This window comes from Lynx rufus, unplaced genomic scaffold, assembly GCF_022079265.1.
Source record: "Lynx rufus isolate CCGP_SWC_20201006 ecotype Redwood Valley unplaced genomic scaffold, mLynRuf1.p SCAF_4, whole genome shotgun sequence".
Taxonomy (NCBI): Eukaryota; Metazoa; Chordata; class Mammalia; order Carnivora; family Felidae; genus Lynx; species Lynx rufus.
Genome location: NW_025814856.1, coordinates 3,472,066 through 3,491,766, shown reverse-complemented (window position 1 = coordinate 3,491,766; position 19,701 = coordinate 3,472,066). Strand labels below are relative to the sequence as shown.

At 61.2% G+C, this 19,701-nt stretch overlaps 1 protein-coding gene across 1 annotated transcript in view; it reads left to right on the top strand.

The window, feature by feature from the left end:
* Nucleotides 1-19,701, top strand: part of MLLT1 (MLLT1 super elongation complex subunit) — a 67,328-nt gene that overhangs the window by 43,622 nt on the left and 4,005 nt on the right. The window contains exons 4-8 of the mRNA XM_047095509.1: nucleotides 2,501-2,644; nucleotides 5,968-6,093; nucleotides 10,011-10,565; nucleotides 15,362-15,449; nucleotides 17,718-17,826. Of these exons, the coding sequence (XP_046951465.1) occupies nucleotides 2,501-2,644; nucleotides 5,968-6,093; nucleotides 10,011-10,565; nucleotides 15,362-15,449; nucleotides 17,718-17,826 (1,022 nt within the window). The remainder of the gene's footprint in view (nucleotides 1-2,500; nucleotides 2,645-5,967; nucleotides 6,094-10,010; nucleotides 10,566-15,361; nucleotides 15,450-17,717; nucleotides 17,827-19,701) is intronic.

Genomic DNA, 19,701 nt, shown 5'->3' with positions numbered 1-19,701 from the left:
TGTGGCCTGTGGGGCTTCTCCTCACCCCCTTCCTTCCCTGATCAACTCATAGCCACTCTCCACACCTGGCACAGCCTCCCCGGGGCCTTCCCGACCCCTCCCCACCCACACTGTTGGGTCACACCCCACTCTTGTCCATCTTAGTGTTTCAGTCTTTTGACAGAAATGGAGTGTCTTCCCTAGGCCAGCACCTGAGTGCGGGACCAGGGTCCCCACAGCCCCTGCCTCCAGTGGGTTCCCAGCTTGGCGGGGAGACATACACACTGTGACAGGTACCTCCGTTAGGTTGGGCACAAAACAGTGCAGGCACAGAGGAGGGGGTCAGCTGCATTTGGGGGCTTTATGGGGGCCCTTTCTCTTCTTCAACAAGACGTTGGAAAGCAGCTGGCCGGTGTTCGTGGCCCAGAGATCCTCGCGGCTTCCCTGCATGCTCTTCCGGGATTGCTGAGCTCCCGACTAGGTAGGGAAAAGAGATGCTGGGCCTTTTTTCTTGTGCTTCATGTGTGACTTGGGAAGGAAAGCTGTCCCTAGGCTGCCCTCCGCTCCACCTATCACTCACTCAGACCAGGTCACGTGTCTGCCTTGGGCCAGGAGAAGGCTTGCCAGGTGTGGTTTAGATGGGACCAGCTGGGGTAGAAACCACTCTTGCTGACCCCAAGGGCTGCTGGGGAGGAGGGGCGAGGCCAGTGTCCCCTCACTGGTTGCCACTGGCTTGGGAAGGCCTGTTTGCTTGTCTTCCCTGCACCAGGCTCAGGGCTCCCAAAAGGCAGCGTCTGCAACTCTCCTACTTGACAGGTGTGCCTTCTACCTTTGTGGCCTGAACGCAGGGCACAGCGGGGCCCCACTGGTGTCCCCTCTGTCCAGAAGTAGGCTCGGGGCCAGTCAGGTCCCCACTCCCACGCGCTGCCCGTTCATCAGAGCTCAAAAAGGCCCACAGGGCTCGCATGGCTCCTATAAACCGTGGCGCTGGCTGTGGAGACTGAGGGGGAAGGTGGGTGGCCCGGGGCCCTGGCTGCAGTTGGAGCGGGGGGAGTGTAGGCTCAGCCCCCGTCTCTGCCCCCTTCTCTCCCCGGGGCTGTGGCCCGGCTGGTCTGGGTGGAAGGAAGAGGGCATGTGCACGGAGCCCCCCCCTTCTTCACACCCCTGACTGCCGTGTCCTGGGTCTCCTCCCAGCTGCCGAGAGCTCCTCACCAGCAACCTGCACCCCTGGGCTTCTCTCCTGCTGGAGGGCTTGTAAAGCAATTGCGTATAATTCACATACCAGGAAATTCCCTTTGAAAGCATACAAATTCAGTGGTTTTAGGATATTCACAGTGTTGTGCAGCCATCACAGTTTTCTAATTCTAGAACATTCCCTGTCCCCAGGAAGCAACTGTGTCCCCATCAGTAGTCTTCCCCCAGCCCTCAGCACCCAGGAACCCCCTTCCTATCCGTGGATGAGCGTGTTCTAGACGTTTCACACACGTGGACTCACCCCCCGCGTGGCCTCTCGTGTCTGGTTCCCTCCCTGAGTGTTGCGTGTTCGGGGTCCGTCCGCGGGGCGGCGGGTGTGGGTGCCTGGCTCCTGCTCGCGGCTGTGATACTGCACTGTGTGGAGGGACCTCACTGCGTGTGTCCCTTCATCTGCTGGACACTTGGATTGCTTCCAGTTTTGAGTCTAGAGTAATACTGTTCTATGGACATAGACGTACAAGTGTTTGCGTGAATGTATGTTTTCACTTCTCTCGGCCGTATGTGAGGAGGGATACATGGGTCACATCGTTACTCAGCGTCGGATGTCTTGAGGAACCCCTGGACAGCTTTCCAGAGTGACCGCATTGGCAGTTGTGCGTTCCAGCCGCCGTGCCCAAGGGCACCGTTTTCTCCTCACTACTGCTTGCTGTTTTCCATTTTTCAAGTAATTGCTGGCCTCGTAGGTGTGAGGGGCTATGTTGTGGTTTTGATTTGTGGCTCCCTAGTCATTAGTGATGTTGAACATCTCTTAGTGTGCTTGCTGGCCATCTGGATGTCTCTGGAGACATTTCCCTTCCAGGAAGGGAGCAGGGGCTGGAGGCCCTAGAATCAGGGGCCTCAGAGTCGGATCAGATCTTAGCACCGCCACCCGGCAGTCGTGTCTTCAGGCCTCAGTCTCTCCATTTGTTGACGGGGGCCGCGAGGGTTGCAGGGGAAGGTGTGCGCCAGGCCGCACGTGCCATCAGCAGGAATGTTTCCATTGACCGTCTGAGAACATCATTCTCGATCTGTGCTTCTGTTGTGGAGGCTGCTTTGCTGGGTCCAGTGCAAATAGGAAGTCGACTTCTTTCGGATAACGGAATGGATGAGAAGGAGGCACACGAGAGGGAAGCAGATAAGGGACCGGGAGAGAGAAACGGAGGCCTCGCGGAGGGCAAAGAAGGGCAGGGGCCGGTGGCGGGGAGCGTGCCTCGTGGCTGTCCCTGCAGCCTCCTGCCCGCCCTTCTGCGTGGCTGTGAGATGAACTTCCTTGTTTTCTTTGTTTAAGGAGGAGCCCAGGAAGGTTTGCTTCACCTATGACCTGTTCCTGAACCTGGAGGGCAACCCGCCCGTGAACCACCTGCGCTGTGAGAAGCTCACCTTCAACAATCCCACCATCGAGTTCCGGTACAAGCTCCTGATGGCTGGCGGGGTGAGTGTGCCCCTGCGCAGATGGATGCTGGGGACGCGCTGGCTGCTCGGTCGTGGCTCCCACGTGGCTCCTGACGTTGAGCAGCTTGGTGCCGGGGGTACCTCGGGGTCTCCCGGGCACGTGTCTCCGGCCTTGGCCGGGTGCCCGAGACTCAGAGGTGCAGTTCGCGTCGGTGGCACCCGGCAGCACCGTGGGACCCGGGTGCCCCGAGCCTGTGCTGGGGCGTTGTCGCTGTGAGTGACCGGTCGCTAGTTATCCCCATGGTTTCCTGGTTGACTGTGGTTAATTAGCATCTTCCTTCACGGGAAGGAGGGGTGGGAGGAGTGGGCGTGAGGCCAGTCTGTCAGCGTGGCGAGGCGTGGGAGCCAGCTGTTAACCGGATTGGCAAGGCTGTGCCGGGGCTGCGTCATCGGGGGGAGCAGCAGTGGCTCTCCGTGGGGTTCCCTGATGATGCGCGTGGCCTGGCAGTTTTGTCCTAGTGAAGCCAGACAAGTGGCAGCTCTCCAAGCCTGGGCCTCTTAGTGAGTGCGCGTGTGGTGGCCGAGCGCCGGGAGCACAGTGCAGAGCCGGAGGAGGGGTGCCTGAGGTGGAGGAGGAGGGGTGCTCGGCTGTAGGCTGGACTGTGTGTGCCGTGTGGCCGAAGGAGGGCCAGGCCAAGGACACGGGACATCCAGAGCCATGTTTTAGTGACCCAGAATCACTGAGCATTTGCCCGGGTGCCAGCCGGGAGGGTTCGGCTCAGGAGGCCCACCTGCCCAGTGCACACGGGGAGTTTGGGCTGAGCTGCTGCTTTCGGCCTCTGAAGCAGTCCTTCGTCATTTATTCGGTTGGGTCTTCTGTAAGCTTTATTTAAAAAAAAAAGAAGGGAATCAGTTATTCATTGCAGAAAATTTGACTACGTCCTATTGCGTTCCTACTAACAGATGAGTCTATGATTATAGTCTAGCATGTACTGGCTGATGGGAACAAACAGGCAGGCCTTGGAAGCAGTTTGCAGAGACATTTGTCCTGAACTTCGCCTGGGAGTTCTGGAAGGGGGAGGGGGTGCCTGGGTCGACAGTCTCCCCCAGCCCTGCTTGTCCACCTTCTTTTCTGCTGCCAAACGTTTCCCCAAGCCCTTGCCACCCGGGGGTCCCACAGACAGCATTTCTGTGGGAGACAGACATGCAGGTCACATCCCACGGGCCTCCCAGAGCTCCAGGACCAAGGGGCCGTCCCCCTCCGTCCCCTGCGTAAGGAGCTTTTCTTTGCTAAGAAGAGATGAAGGCTCAGTGTGCATCACCAAAACATATAAAACTGGAGGGCGGAGGCAGCGGCAGGGGGAGAGGTTGGGAGCGCAGGTCTGGCTGGCCGTTCGGGAAGAAGGGCCGGTCCTGGAGGGAGGAGGGAGAGCGAGGCCCGTGTGCCACAGCACGGTGGTTTCTGCCAGGGGCTCTTCCCCCTTGTGGGGGCTGCTCAGAGAGCCGGTGGGTTGGTCAGGAACCTTCTCACCCTTGGGGGGTCGTGGGCTTCTGGGGCTTGCCCTGGGCTGACGGCAAAGCAGTGATCTCTGGTCTTAGGAGCAGCCTGGGACTCTTGTGGGACAGTAGCTCCCACCACGTGACTTGGGGTCCTCGTGTGCTCTCCTGGAGTTGAGCGTCCCCAGTGGGGCCGGCCTCTGCCATCTTGCGACAGATGACCGCAGACCCGCCCAGTCGTGGGTCGATGAGACCGGCCTACCGTGCTGCCCCTCCACCGCGGTCACCCGGAACTGATTACCCGCCTGAGCGCCAGGCCCCTCCTCGGCGGTGACCCGACGGCCAGAGGCCAGCCTTGAGGAGGCGGCCGCCCGTCCCCTCGGCACTGGGTCTCATCCGGTGCCCCGTCGGCAGTTGAGCTGCACAGAAAGGAGCTCCTTCTGCGGCCGAGGGTCTGTATTTCCACCGGGTGAGCTGGGTCCTCGTGAAGCACCGCGGCGGAGGAGGAAGCAGATCTGCTAGTTCGCTTCGCCTGTTTTCAAAGCGCTGTCACAGAGCAGAGGGATAGGAGCCGCGTCAGGCCAGGAGGTGAACCTGAAGGGAGAGAGGGACCCGAACACGAGAGAGAGGGAGGGAGCCCAGACGCGCGTGTGCTCCTGGCTCAGGGCGTCAGTCGCCTCTCTCTCTCACACGCGTCCTCGCGAGCCCGAGACCGGGGCTCCTCAGCTGGGCTCTGGGCACCGTGGGTCATAGTGTTGCGGTCGGACAGGCTCTGAGGAGGACCTCAGGCCTCGGGCTGGGCTGCCTCGGGGTCGGGGGGCTGTGGGAGGGGATCACCCCCGTGTTCTCTGACACCAGCCTCCTCAGAGGAGGGGTTTGGCTCATCAGGGAATCAATCCCAGGCGTTCAAGGTTATTAATGGTGCTCGTGATACTGAGCTGAATGCTTCCCCCCCCCCCCCCCCGCTTCCTTTTATGATTATTTTTTTTAACGTGTGCTGCGTTCTTCTGTTGTGTCTCGTCGCTCTCGGGAAGGCTGCCTCTGAGTGTCTGGCTGCTAGCAGTGTTAAGTCGCAGTGTGTCAGTATTTGGACAACTTGCCCCCAAGCCTTCTCTCCTTCAGCAGGTGCGGCAGGAGCCCGGGATCCCGGGAGCACCTTCTGGCAGGACTCCAGGCCCTTCCTCCTCGCAGTTGGCTAACAGAGTGGGGCACTCGCTGCCCTCCCCCGCAGGCTCGTGCTGCGCCCACCCCCGTGCGGTTCTCTCCTGCCTCTGCCTCCCATGCTGCCAGTTCAGTCACCTTCTACCTGCTTGACCGTGGAGGAGGGCTCGTCTCCCCACCCCCCACCCCCCACCCTGGAAACGCGGGACCCTGTGAAGTCCCCCGTACGCACGCCCATCAGAAGTTGCTCTCTCTGCCGCGCGGCTGCCCAGTGTGGGTATCTGGCTGGCCTCTCGCCTTTCCAAACCATGCTTCTGGTCCTTCTAAACCGCAGCGTGCCGGTCAGCGTGGGCCACGGTTGCCTTCTCGTGCTTCTCGGCACACTCCGCCGGTCTTCCTGGCCTCGCCCTCTGTCCACCGCGCTCGGGGCTCTCCTCCCAGGGGCCACGCGGCCACACCTGGGCCCAGCCATCCTGGGACCCCAGCTTCTCTTCACTCGCCACCTTGAGCCCGCTTTGCTCCGAGCACTCAGCACCCAGCCTCTCGTGGAGGAAACGCCTTTGATTCTTTTGGACAAGTGACGCTCCATTCCCCCTTGCCCTTGTCCCAGAAGGCAGCTCCCCCAGCCTCTGGCCGGACTCCTGCAGGCACACTTCCTCTTGCCTCCTTGCTCACTGATAACATCTGTCTCTTCTTTATCACTAGGTGATGGTAATGCCCGAAGGAGCAGAAACGGTGTCCAGGCCCAGCCCCGACTACCCCATGTTACCCACAATTCCACTCTCTGCCTTCTCTGACCCCAAGAAGACCAAACCGTCCCACGGCTCCAAGGTTAGTGAGGCGGAAGGCCCAGTCACATGGGAGCACTGGGGCCCAGTGGTGGGTCCTGGGCTCAGGGCGCCCCCTCTGCAGAGCTGGGCCTTCTGTTCCCAGACTTGCTCCCTTGGCATCTTCCTCTTAGAGCTCTTCGCTCCGCCTGGCGGCTCCCTGCCACTCAGGAGGGTCGGTCCCTGCTGGATTGCACGAGCAGCCAAGTAATTGTAGGCTCTTCACCCTCTTCCTTTCAAGGCCAGAGAGCCTGCCCCATCCTCACTGCTCCCACTGCATCGGTGGGCCTTAGGGCTCCCTCCTAAGACAGGACCCTGAGAGTCTCGCACGGTTGGGGCCCATGGACAGAGTATTTCTGCCACAGCCTTGACTGCCCAACTCCCAGGCCTCCTGAGCGTGGCCAGGACACCCCATCTGCCAGGGCTGGGTGCCCCCCCAGCCCCCGGCCTGGGCTGTTCCAGGCTTGGCTTCTTTCTTTGGGAACAGCTCTCAGCACAGAAGGCTTATTTGGGGGAAGCGCCCAGTGGGACGATGTGGTGAGAAGGCTCATTTTTCCCCGAGAAGGAATGTTTTTGTCCTCTTGTCTCAGTCCTGTTGGGCGGGTGGCACTCTGCCTTCCTGCGACCTCTCTCTGAACTGTTCAGGACTGGTCACTGGAGCTCTTCAGATGGTGTCCTGATGTCCATATAAACTCATAAGCGTGCGTCCTGTTCCCTTGCAGCCGCCCACACAGTCCCGTGTCCCGGAGGCCAAGCTCATCTGGCTCTCAGGGTGGCTGCTTATCCTCCCGTCTCCGACCCCACAAGCTTATCTATTTCTCATCTTTTTGCGTGTTTCTTGCTTCATTCACCTGTTGGGTGTTGTGGACCTGGGGCACCCCAGGTGGGACAGGTTGAACTCTCAGGCCATCTTCCAGCTTTACTCTTCAGCAACACTGGAGGAGAGCCACATCGCCCAGGCAGGGTCTTTCTGGCACTTTCCACAAGGTCAGTGGGTGTCTGATATCCCCGGTTTTGTCTGACTTAAGCTCTCCAGACGTGTGTGGTCAGAGTCCAGGTATGGAGTGTGGCTCTGGGGATCTGCCCCATGCCGGCCTCCTGGGCCTGTCCTTCCCTGAACCACATGGAGGTTAAATGGAAGGAAGATGCTTGCTAGAGATCTTGGTGGTTTCTATCTCAGCCATCTACGGTTTTTCGGGACTTTCTGCAGAACAGAAAGAGTAGGAGTTGGTATCTCTTCTGTACGTGTCATCTGCAAGCCACCCAAAACGTCTCAAAGAAATGCCCCCCCCCCGGGTGGTAAGGACACCCCGGTGGCCGGCAAGACTGCGTCTGTGGCTGCTCGCAGCATCTGTCACCAGCGTCTTTGAGATTCCTGGGAGCGAGCCCCCGAGCCAGAAGAGTGTACCTGCCAGGTCCGGGAGGCTGGGGCAGGCAGGATTCCGTCCCCCTCCCTGCCCCAGGGTCTTTCTCCAGCCCCCCAGGCAGCGTGACTTAGGAGGCGCCTGCACGGGTTTCTCAGGCAGCGAACGGCAGGTTCTTCTCTGCTGACGGTCCTCAAAGAAACCCTTCCGCTTCTGAGCCGTCAGTCCCTCTCGGCTCTCCTTGGACAGCACCGCCTGTGCGCCAGCCGCTTCCTCCAACTGAGCACCTTCCTTTGGGCACCCAGATTGGTTCTCTGGCAGCCTGGAGCCAGAAGGTCTGATTGGCCAGGCCACCTGCGCCAGGCCAGGCAGGGGGGCCAGGAGGGAAGGGCTATGTCCTTGCAGGGCCTTGACCGTGGGAGCCCCGGGCCTGGGGGCCGGTGGCGAGTCTGGCTGCCACAGCCCTCGGTAGATCAGTCCCTGATGGTTCTGTCCCAGAGGGTGCAGTAGTGGTCGGGAACTGGAGGCTCCCACCCCGGTAACGGTTGGCCCCGTTGGCCCCTCTTCCTGAACTGTACTCTCGTGGCTCCAGGGGCACCCTGCTTCTCTGTCTGATGTCAGCCACTTGGCTTGGTTGACCTTTCTCTAAAACTTGGTTCTTAGGCACTTTTGGGTCATTAACGCTTTGAGAATACGACTGGGAGGAGTCCTTATCCCTGGGAATATCTACCTTATGCTCACGTCAGCGTGTGATTTCAGAGGGCTCGCGGTCTGGGAGCCCCGGGGCAGACCCTGGTGAGGAGCTGCAGCTCCGAAGGCCATTGCTGTTTGTGCAGGTCCTGGGCAGCCGTGGAGGCTTGCTTGGCCCTAGGACTCGGGGGGTAGGGGTCATGGTGGGAACTGCATTGGAGGCATTGGCCAGCGTGCCTCTCGGTGCTTGGACCCATTCCTGCGACCTAAGTGGGCACACAGACGCTGCGAGAAGAGGCCGGAATTACACGTGGAATTTGCTTCTGGCCTCCTTCCTCAGGAGACCAGCTTGCTGGGGAGTGGAGCCCCATTCTGCAAGCCAGTCCCCAGGGGGGCTGCCCCCTTAGACCGTGTGCTGGGGACTCGTGGCGTGAGCATCCCTTCCCCTGGCCCCAGTGATAAAGAGCTGGGGCCAGGGCACCCAGCGATGTTTCTCCAGGGAGGCAGCGGTGAGCCTCGGCCACGTGGGGCTGTCCCCGAACCCTTGGCACTGACATGGGGTATGGATTTGCAAGAAGACGGCGACCGGAGTGGATCAGAGGTGTTCAGGGCTGCACTGTCTGTCCCTGGGTCCCTTTGCCGGGAAAGCTCCATGGTGGGCTGTGAGGGCAGCAGGGGCCTTGCTGCTGGGCCTTTTCTTGCTTTGCCTACCCCCCTCGACATGCTCCAGTCTGTCCCCTCGGCATTTGGGGTGAGCTGCCTCAGAGGAGCCCCTACCTTCGTGGTGCGGGTCACCCTCCGGTCTGGCTCTCTTGGGCTTCCTGGTGAGCTTTGTCTCGAGAGCTTCTGGGCCCGGCTGTGTACCTGGCCTGCCGAGTGGGGCCAGAGCCCTTGGCAGCCAAGCACGGCAGGCACCTGTCCGGTTTACCTGGATATACGGGGTGACGACGGGGTGTCGATAGAAAGGAGGTCCAAATGAGGCGTCAGATGGGGCTCCCACCTGCAGGGTGTGCCAGCCGCATAGGGGTGGGTGGCAGTGGCTGCAGCCCCCCTTGGTTGAGTGCTTGCTGCCTGCCAGGCCCTGCACCACTACCCAGTGAGGTAGGTGGTCCTGCCCTTGTTTGGAGATAGCACAGGCACGCGGGGGCCTTCCCAGCAGCCTGGGCGCAGAGCCCCTCTCTGCCTCTGTCTCCAGCAGGAGCTCCGTGACCTGCCTGGCCAGCACTAGCTTCTGGGCTCCACCCTCAACCCTCCGAATTCCCAAGGCGGAGACCCAAGAATCGTGTGTGTTTTAGAAATGCTGCCCAGGCGGCTTTGATCGCGAGAGGGCGAGGGGTCTGAGGAGCTGTTTCTGCACAGCACCTGGGAGCCCAGCAGGTGCTCAGTAAATGCTGGCTGTGGGGACCAAAGAAGAGCTGTGCTGGGCGTGCACTGGGACCAGGTGGGGGGGGCCCGCCTGCCGGTGCCCCTCAGCTCCCCCACCCCCTGCGCCGCACGCAGCCTCTGCTCCCCCGGGCCAGCGGGAAGCAGCGAGTTTGGAGCGGGAGTGGGTACGTGTGGCCTGCCTGTCTCGTGTCTGACTCACCGTGTGCTCTTCTTGAATCCCTCAGGGAATATGTCAGTTCAATTCAGAGGGGCATCTTAGCCTGCAGTCGCCCGGGACCTGCTGACACTTCCCAGTAGTTTAAAGGGACAGCTCCATTTAAAACTCTCACCTGCTGCCTTACTTTTTCGCTTTATGGAAGATTTTCTCTAGCTGAGTCTGAATCAGGTGGATTATACTTTGTAGGGGTCGGGGGAGGCGGAGCAGGGCGACCCCGAGATGCCACTTGACCGTGTCTCTCCCCCTCCTGCCCCGGCATTTCAGGACGCCAGCAGGGACAGCAGCAAGGCCTGCAAGACCCATAAGACGGCCAAGGAGCACCGGGAGCGGCCACGGAAGGACTCCGAGGGCAAGGCCCCCTCCAAGGAGCCGGAGCGCGAGCAGGCCAGGAGCACCAAGGACGCCACGCGGAAGCCAGGCGAAGGCCGGCCGCCCAAGGAAGAGAAGGCCCCGCCGGCCAAGGCCGCTTTCAAGGAACCCAAGATGGCCCTGAAGGAGACCAAACTGGAGAGCATGTCCCCCAAGGGCGGGCCCCCGCCCCCACCCCCGCCCAAGTCTTCCAGCAAGCGGCCGGCTGCCGCCGACTCACCCAAGCCCAGCGCCAAAAAGCAGAAGAAGAGTAGCTCCAAGGGGTCCAGGAGCGCCCCCAGCACCTCGCCCCGCACCTCGTCTTCCTCCTTCTCGGACAAAAAGCCAGCCAAGGACAAGGGCAGCGGCAAAGGGGAGAAAGTCAAGGCCGAGAGTGAGCCCAGGGAGATCAAAAAACCCCCGGAGGTGGAGGAGTCCAACTCGGAGGATGAGGCGTCCTTCAAGACAGAGGTGAGGTGGTCCTTCCCCCACCGGCCCCCTTGCCTTGTCCTTTCTCTCCTGGCTCTGAGCTGTTTGGGGCCTTGTTGGCCCAAAGGTTAGACGAGGAGGCTGGGATCTGGGGTCCCCCAGTTGCTCTTTGTAGCTTTGGGCAAACCTGCACACCTTGCTAAGGCTCAGTTTCTCCTTCTGTTGGGAAACTCTGGACACAGGGCTTAGGGGAAGACAGTTCTGGTAGGGCGTGATGGTTTTGTCCTTGAGTTCACGGCTGTCTTCCTTGGGCAGCCCCCTGCACGGGCCAGGGTCCCGGTGGCTGATTGCGTGTCACGTTGCCCCTTTCCTGGCCGCTGCTGGGTCAGTGCCATCGGGGACTTCCTCCCGGTGCCAGTGGGGCGTCCCTGAGCGTCTTCGTCCCGCTCTTTGGCCATTGAGCCTCGGTGGGTTCCGAGGCCTCCCCATACTTCCCACCACCCCCTCCTGTGCACACAGTTTGGATGTTTTCTAAGCACTGGCTGGAGCCCCTCTCTGGGAGCTAGGTCCTGTCACCGTGGGAGGCTCGGGACTCCTGCCACGTCAGCGTTTCTAGGCGGTTCTTAAGGTCACCATCAGAGATGGCTTGAGCCACAAAGCAGCCAGTAGGCAGACTGTTGCCTGCGGAGCCAGACCTCGCCGGGGTCTCGGGTGGCAGCCCATCTCCGAGTGCTGTTTGGCTCAAGGGGTCAGAGAACAGGTGCTTGGATGGATGGCAGGGGTGGGGGGGCTGAGTATCACCAGCTCCAGCCCACAGTGCCCTTTTGTGTTTCTTTTTCTTTTTTCCTTTTCTTTTTTTTCCTTTTCTTTTCTTTTTTTTCTTTTCTTTTTTTCTTTTCTTTTTTCTTTCTTTCTTTCTTTCTTTCTCTCTTTCTTTCTTTTCCTTCCTTCCTTCCTTCCTTCCTTCCTTCCTTCCTTCCTTCCTTCCTTCCTTCCTTCCTTATGAAATTTATTGTCAAATTGGTTTCCATACCACCCAGGGCTCATCCCAACAGGTGCCCTCCTTAATGCCCATCACCCACCCTCCCCTCCCTCCCACCCCCCATCAACCCTCAGTTTATTCTCAGTTTTCAAGAGTCTCTTATGCTTTGGCTCCCTCCCTCTCTAACCTTTTTGTTTTGTTTTGTTTTCCTTCCCCTCCCCCATGGTCTTCTGTTAAGTTTCTCAGGATCCACATAAGAGTGAAAACAATATGGTGTCTGTCTTTCCCTGTATGACTTATTTCACTTAGCATAATACCCTCCAGTTCCATCCACATTGCTACAAAAGGCCAAATTTCATTCTTCCTCGTTGCCAAGTAGTATTCTATTGTGTATATAAACCACATCTTCTTTATCCATTCGTCAGTTGATGGACATTTAGGCTCTTTCCATAATTTGGCTATTGTTGAGAGTGCTGCTATAAACATTGGGGTACAAGTGCCCCTATGCATCAGCACTCCTGTGTCCCTTGGGTCAATTCCTAGCAGTGCTGTTGCTGGGTCATAGGGTAGATCTATTTTTAATTTTTTGAGGAACCTCCACACTGTCCCTTTTGTGTTTATGAATCCCCATTCACTCTCGGGGGCAGAAGGCTTGCCTTCCAGTGTGGCTTCTCAGAGCTCCACAGGGACTTTGACAGTGGCTCCCAGAGACGAAGCCATGGGTGGATGGTGTCAGCAGCACCGATGTCTTGAGCGTGTGGCTCCTAGGGGCAGTCTGTGGAGGCGATGATTGAGCCTGTGGGTAACAGTGCATCCCACCAGCTTAGGGACACACACACACACACACATACACAGGACTGGCAGTGCCGTGTGCCCAGCACTTGTCACACCCAGAAGGCACTGTCCCTCTTTTCTATCCCAGGCGCTTTTAAGCGAGGCCGTTCTGCGCCCGGGGCTGGCGGACCTGCATTGGGAAGAGGCGGGGGCCTCCCCCGGCACCCCACCTGAGCTGCATGTTGTGTCCTGCCCCAGTGACCACACTGCCATCCAGGTGTGGTCGTCGTGAGCACCTGGGGGCTTCTGCTCAGAGTGGGCTGGCTGGACGCCCAGAGTGGCCCTGGGCTCTGTATCCTGAGAGACTTCTGAATGACAAGGCTTAGCCACTTGAGGTCCACGTAGGCGTGAGACCCAGCCACCAACAGGATGCCAGATCGTGACTGGCTGCCATTTGACAACCCTGGGGTCTCAGTGAGGCACAGATGTCTGGTGGAGGAGGCGAGATAGCCTTCCAGACTCGGGCCTCCTGGGCCTCTCTTGACTGTCTCAGGCCATCGACCCTGGAGTCCACATGGGACGCCGCCACCGGAAAGCTCTGACCAGTGTGTGGACCCTGAGTCGCCTCTCCCCTTAGCCCTCAGAGGTAGCTGGGCAGCTCCTTGTCTGAGTCCCTGGGCCGAGCTCCTCAGCTCCTCCAGTGGCTTTTCTGTGGCCTCTTTGGTCCATGGGGTTCCTGAGCCAGTGGCTCCCATCCAGTCACGGCCCAGGAGGCCCTCTGTCCTCCCTCTGGACACTCCATGTGGCCTGAGCACCAGGACACTTTGCAGCGCTCACAGTGACCTCCTGTGCACTTCTGACCCACACCTGCTCTGGGCTGTCTTAGCTGAAACCATTTCTGGGCTCCCTTTCCCTGTCCTCTGGGCTAGCGTGGGAGGAAGAGGGACAGGTCCTTCTGAGAAGCACGTCCGACTGCTCGGCAGGGACACCACCAGTGCTCGCCTGTTCTGACACAGGGTCCAGGCTGGCCTCTTGGGGGCTCCCCGTGTCCAGAGTCTGCCGACCCGTCTCCCCACCGGGCGCTGCCGCCACCCCTGGTCTAGCACGTGGCCCTGCTGTTCTGTGCCCGCCCCACAGCCCCTGCTGCTCTCACGTCCCTGGCCCAGTCCTGCCCGAGGCCTGTGCCCCAGAGGTCCGTTGGCACAGTTGGCGTTGACCTCCATGTGCTAGCATCCGGCACACACACACCTGTACACACTGAGCAGAGGCCGGCACACTCGCTCTTTCACAGATCGGGAAACTGAGGCTTAAAACTGGGGATGCTGGTGAGAAAGCTAGGGTCAGAATGCAGCACCCCTGGGCCAGAATAAGAACTCGGGGTCTACATGCCGGAGGCGCCTTGCGGCTCCAGGCCCAGCTGGGCCCCTTGCTGGGGGTCGTGGGGTCATGCTGGTCTGGATGGCCCCTCTTCAGTGGTCAGTGCTTGATGGCAGTCCAGGCCGGGTTTCCCCAGGGAGGGCTTCCCAGAGAACGTCGTTGGCCAGTGTGAAGGTGGGTGAGTAGGGGACATCAGTAGGGGTGCGTCGGGAAGGTGGGAGTGGGTTCTGGAAGACTGTGGTAAACCCTGGAGGACTCACTCCTTTAACTCATCAGGTGCAAAGTATTCTGTCCCCGGGGCAGCCTGGATCACTCATGGGTCTGTAGAGGAGGAGACTTGTGCCTTCCTAGGGCCCCTTGCATGGGCTGGGGCCCGCCCCTGGTCCACAGACCATCTAGAGGGGCTGTCCTCTGCCCCAACAGGTCAGGGGCTCTTCTGGGCTCTTCACTCCTGAGACACCTGCGCAGATGCTGCTGGGTGCCTCTGCCCGTCTCCCGGCCCCCTCCCTCCTCTTGACAAGGGGAGGTGCTTGATCCCAGGTGCTGAAGCTGTCATTTCCTTCAGAGGATCCTGAGGCCAGAGGGCTGGATAGCCCGTCCCGAGGACAGCCTTGCTGGTCTCAGGCAGTACCCCCCCATGCATTGGGGGCACTCTGGGCCAAGGCAGACCTTCTGAGCTCTGGACTATGCTCTTATGCCCTTTGGGGCCTGTGCCCCCTGGCCCACGCTTACCATGCTGCCCCTTTGGAGTAGCTTGTTGGCAGAAAGCAAGGGCCTGGGAACAGACGCTGCCCCTGTTCTGGCGCAGCACTGTGTGGCACGGCCGGAGGCCCCTGCCACGAGCATGCATGCGTCTGAAGCAAATGGTCCCTATCCAGGTCCCTGTCCACCAAGAGAGGCGCAACCCCCAGGCATCTTAACCACCCCCCCACCTCCCATCCTATCTACCATCTAGTGTCCTCTTTTGGCTTTTACTGCCCCCTGGTGGCTGAGTTTGGGGTGGCTGACCGCAAAAAGGAAAGAGGAAGGGGTGTGACTGGCCGGCTCTGAGCGTGACAGGCCACCGTGTCCTCACCTGCTGGTCATGTGCACACATGCTCGTCATGACCTCAGGTGCCCGGTGGATGACAGCACGTGGCAGGAAGACGCCTTTTGATCATGCGTCAGCCTTGGGATGGGCTGTGAGGAACGGGCAGGATGAGAAAGGGGTCTCTGCACCCATCTTTCTTGTCCAGACCCTTCAGCTGTGCCCTGTGACAGCACCACCACCGCCCACACCAGCTGGGGCATGCTGTCACCAGAGGAAGGCCCACAAACAGAGGAGCGCCCCCTGCCCTGCATCAACGGCTTGTCTAGTTCCTTGTCCCCCTGCCCAGGCAGGTGTGATCTGGAGCTTCTCATGGAACTGCTAGAAAGTTCAAGTCTCTCAGTGGGAAAAGAAAAGTCCTGCGTTGCATTTTGAATGCTAACCGGTGTCCTGGGGCTGAGGGGGAGCCGGGAGCTGGGCCATCCGTGGAGCCCAGCTCATGTGTGCCTTAGGCAGGGGGTGCTGGGGTCTGGCGCCTCGGCGAGCTTTGGAGTGGGGGTCTGGGCCGAGACTCGGTGAAGGCCAGAGGCATTCATCGCCCGCTCGTTCCCCTCGTACTGAAGAGTCTCCTTGTCTCCTCTCCCACTGTCCCGCCCGTCCCTGTTGTCGCGGGTGAAGTCTGCCCAGTCGAGCCCGTCCAACTCCAGCTCCAGCTCCGACTCCAGCTCCGACTCGGATTTCGAGCCGTCTCAGAACCACAGTCAAGGTGCGTGGTGCACGAGGAAGGGAGTTTTCTTGTGCAAAGGCAGCCGCCGCCCACCTGGAGCCAGTAGGGCGCTGGGTTTGGGACTGAATCCGAGGGGTTCGCGACGGTCTCCTCCACGTGACCGACTCACATGGGGGCTGATCCCCGCCTGAGCATCGGCACACCCGTGTCTCAACGCTGCTGCCCCTGCCATAAAAGTTCACTGACAGCTTCCTGGGAGCGGGGGTGGTGGGAAAGGGTGGGGGGGCCCCACACCTGGGCTGCCTTGCCCTGGACTGTTCCAGGACTGGCCCCCGGAGATCCGCAGACCTGGGTCTTTGGAAGCTCAGGGGATCCGTATGAAAGAACAAAACAGAAGCAGGTCCCCTGACCACCAGCCAGGTGTGAGAGGTGCTGCCCTTTCTGGTGGTCTTTCGTCTTTGGGGTCAGTCTCCGGGGCCCTCGGGTCTGCCCAGCTGTGTGACAAAGGCTTCGAGCCTTGCTGATGAGGTGCTGCTGCTGGTGGGCCTCTGGAGGAGGGTCCCTTTCTCTTCCTTCCTTCCTTCCTTCCTTCCTTCCTTCCTTCCTTCCTTCCTTCCTTCGAGCAGCCCATCCCAGATAGACCACTGTTTCCTCTGCCTCCCATCCACATCCTCCCCCTCCCCCATCCCTGTCATCACCCCACCATGCCCTAGTCCTCACCCCCATTCTCCCCGTTCCCATCCCCGTCCTCACCCCACCCCTGCTCCAGTTTTCACCCCCATCCTCCCACTCCCCATCCCTATCCTCACCTCACCCCTGCTCCAGTCTTCACCACCATCCCCACCCCTCCCCCATCCTCACCCCACCCCGCCCCAATCCTCACCCCCATCCTCACCCCTCCCCCATCCCTATCCTCACCCCACCCCTGCCCCAGTCTTCACCCCCACCCCTCCCCCATCCCTATCCTCACCCCACCCCATCCCTGTCCTCACCCCACCCCTGCCCCAGTCTTCACCCCCACCCCTCCCCCATCCCTATCCTCACCCCACCCCTGCCTCAATCCTCACCCCTCCCCATCCCTGTCCTCACCCCATCCTTGCCCCAGTCTTCACCCCCATCCTTACCCTACCCCCGCTCCCATTCTCTCCCCCACCCCAGCAAAGCTCTTCGTGGATGGGGCAGGATAGGTTCTGCTCTTGCTGCGTAATTTGGCTGATACTCAGGCTCAGACCCCAGCAGTCTGCATTTCCGTCTTCCCTCATGCCTTCGGGGAGGCTTGGTGGAAGAGGGCATAAGGCCCACTTGGCTGCCCCAGAGCAGGGAGGGCCTTCCTTGGGTGCAGGGTGGGTCTCGGGGCCCCAGCCCACACACAGGGTGCTGAGGTGAGGGCAGCAAGGGGCCCACCCTCAAACTGGAACCATTACTTCTGCTGAACTGGGCCAAGATTTTCCTGCCCCCACAGCCTAGAATCCTTTTTTCAAGGGTTGGGGAGAGCTGGGGAGTGGATCGTGGGGGGGGGGTGGGGTAGGGTATGGCCTGCCTGGAATTCAGACTTGCAGTCGCTGAGGGGAATGGGGGATGGGATGCTCAAAGCCCACACTCGCTCCAAGGGTTCTTATCTATGGGGAAGGGAGGGGGAACCTGCCCGAGCGGGATCATGTGACCAAGGTAATTGAGGGCTTTGTGTCCCTCTGTTGCCTTGGTAACAGGAATATAAACCAAGATGCCGACTGTAGGGGACTGGAACTGTGGGCCTCTGGAGAGAGGAGCGGACGGTTGGCCCAGAGCAGCGGAGGGGGTTGCTGAGGGGCTGGGCAGGCCGGCGTAGGGGCGCAGGCTGCCCGGGAGGGTTCTGTGCCCCCGGCTCTGGCTGCCTTGCCCTCCCAGGCCGGGGCTGGCTTGCCGAGACTCCAGGCAGAGGCTGTGCTCCCCACACCCGGAGCAGAGGAGGGCTGCCCCTCAGCCTGGGCGATGGAGGGGCCCTGCAGTCCCGCTGCAGGCCAGGGGCCAGAGGCCTGCGAGCAGAGCCAGGGGCCAGAAGCCTGCGAGCAGGGCCAGGAAGGTAGGGGGTGGGGAGCCAGGGGGTCCCTCAGGAAGGGGGTGGCCACGGGGGTAGCTCTTGGAGGCGGGTGGCAGACCTCAGGTGGCCGGAGGGACCTCCGAGGCAGGTTTGTGTGGGTGTGTTTGGGGGTCACGGTTTCGAGAAGGGCCGCGTGGCCCCGGGCGTGCAGGGGAACCTGTGGAGTGCAGGCAGAGCCCTGATCCTGCTTCTGTCCCCTTGCCTGCCTCCCCTGCTGCCCTCCCCAGGCCCCCTGCGCTCCATGGTGGAGGACCTGCAGTCGGAGGAATCCGACGAAGACGACTCTTCGTCGGGCGAGGAGGCCTCTGGGAAGACCAATGCTGGGAGGGACTCCAGGTGCCTGGGCCCTCGGGGAGCGAGCAGGGCGGGTGAGGGGGCGAGGAGGCGGGGCCGGGCTGAGCGTGTCCCCGGAGCACCCCACGCGAGGCACCCCTGGGGGCTGCGTGCTCTCTCAGTTCCACCAAGCTGTGGCTCCCGAGGTGCCTGCTGGGCAGGGAGGGCAGGGAGGGAGGTCCGGTCACCAGCCGAGAGGGGAGTGAGGCAGCGCACAGCAGCCTGACGGCCGGTTCAGGGTGTAGGGGGAGGCTCGTTCCTCTGCTTTCGGGCCAGGGGGCCGCTTCCCCCTCACCCTTCTGCCCCTGTGTGGCCCGGGGTGAGGGCGGCCCGGAAACCGTCCTGGGACCGGCACACACCCCAGCGTGGGGAGCTGCTGTGGCTGCCTGCTGGCTTAGGGAGGGTGACATCTGTCCTTTCCTCAGAGCGGGGTGAGCTGAGGCTCCTCCTTTGGGCGCCCCCGGACCCTTGGAGCGGGCCCACCTCAGGGATGGCTGTGTGTTCTTAGCCTGCAGCCCAGAGCAAATGCCGGCCTCGGCGCCAGGCCTGCAGAACGGGCAGACCCGGGAGCCAGCGGCCCTGTCTTGATATAGGCCCTCCTGCCTGGGAGGCCAAGACCTCGCGACCTCAGTGGCTCATCTTTCAGATGGGCTGGGCATTGGGTCTGCACCCAGCGGGCTCAGGGACGCCCAACGGGTGCTTGCCGTGGCGCTGTTAGTCATGCCGGTTAAGCCCGCCGCCCAGAGTTGCGTCCGAGAGAGTCCTTAAACGGGCTCTTGCGTTTGCCGGCACCCTCCAGGTAAGGGAAACTGGGGCGCGGGCAGGGGGGATGACGGGAATGACCGCCCGGTGTGCTGGCAGTGCGCGGCACTGGGAGCGGGATGCTGAGAGCTCTAACACGTGTCAGTCCGGTCCTGAGGGGCTCCCGGCACAGCACGGGGACCGGATGTGCAGAAGGGCCTTTAGTGTCCTTTTCAGGGGCTTCCTGGGGCTCCAGGGAAGGGGTCACGCTGGCACTGTGGCTGCTTGGGGTGAGCTGACAGAGCCCCACCTTATTCCCTCTGCTTTCTCGGGAGGTGCTACTTGGTGGGCCCGCAGGCGTAGGGGACACTATAGTGCCACCTGGGCAACGAGGAGACCTCCCGCCGGCCTGTTCCCACCCCCCCCCCACCCCCCGCCCACGGCAGACCTGCAGCTGCAGGAGTCTGGGAGAGAGCAGGCCCTGGGCCCCCCGAGAACAGCAGGGCCCTGGGGGCTGGTGCTTCTTGTGGGAGAAGCCCGTCTGAGGACAGGACAGCCGTGGCCTTGGAGGAGTGAGGCCAGAGCCCCCAGGGCCAAGGTTCTGGCCACCGTGTACCCGGGTACTTCGTGCGCTGCGTTCTGCGGGGAGGCCTGTTTCAGGCAGAAGGAGAAAGCAGCAGGTGGATGTGCCGTGTGTAGATGTTGGCAGGCCTGGGGGACTCCTCCTGACTATGGCAAGGCCGGGGTGTCCCCAGGGACTGGGGGTCCCGGACGGAGACTCTTCCCACGGATGAGTTCCCTCCACACCTGCTCACTATGCCTCGAGAGACTCTGGAGAGGGCTAAAGGCGACGGACGGGCCGACATATTTTGTGTGAAGAGATGTAGTGAGAGAGACGGGGCTATAGGTTCATGCGTGCTGGGGATTGTGACCCCGAGCCGCCACGCCCTTCCCCTGAGACAGCCTGAATGCTTATTCCCGGGCACAAGGTGCCTGACGTCCCTGCCAGAAGCCTGCCGTCCAGAGGGGGTCAGCTCAGGTGGGAGCCGAGGTTTCACCCTGGGCAGATTGCCGCAGGTGGCTCTGCCTGCAGGGTCACCAGCAGCAGAGCTGAGCTCAGGAGTGAGACCGGCAGAC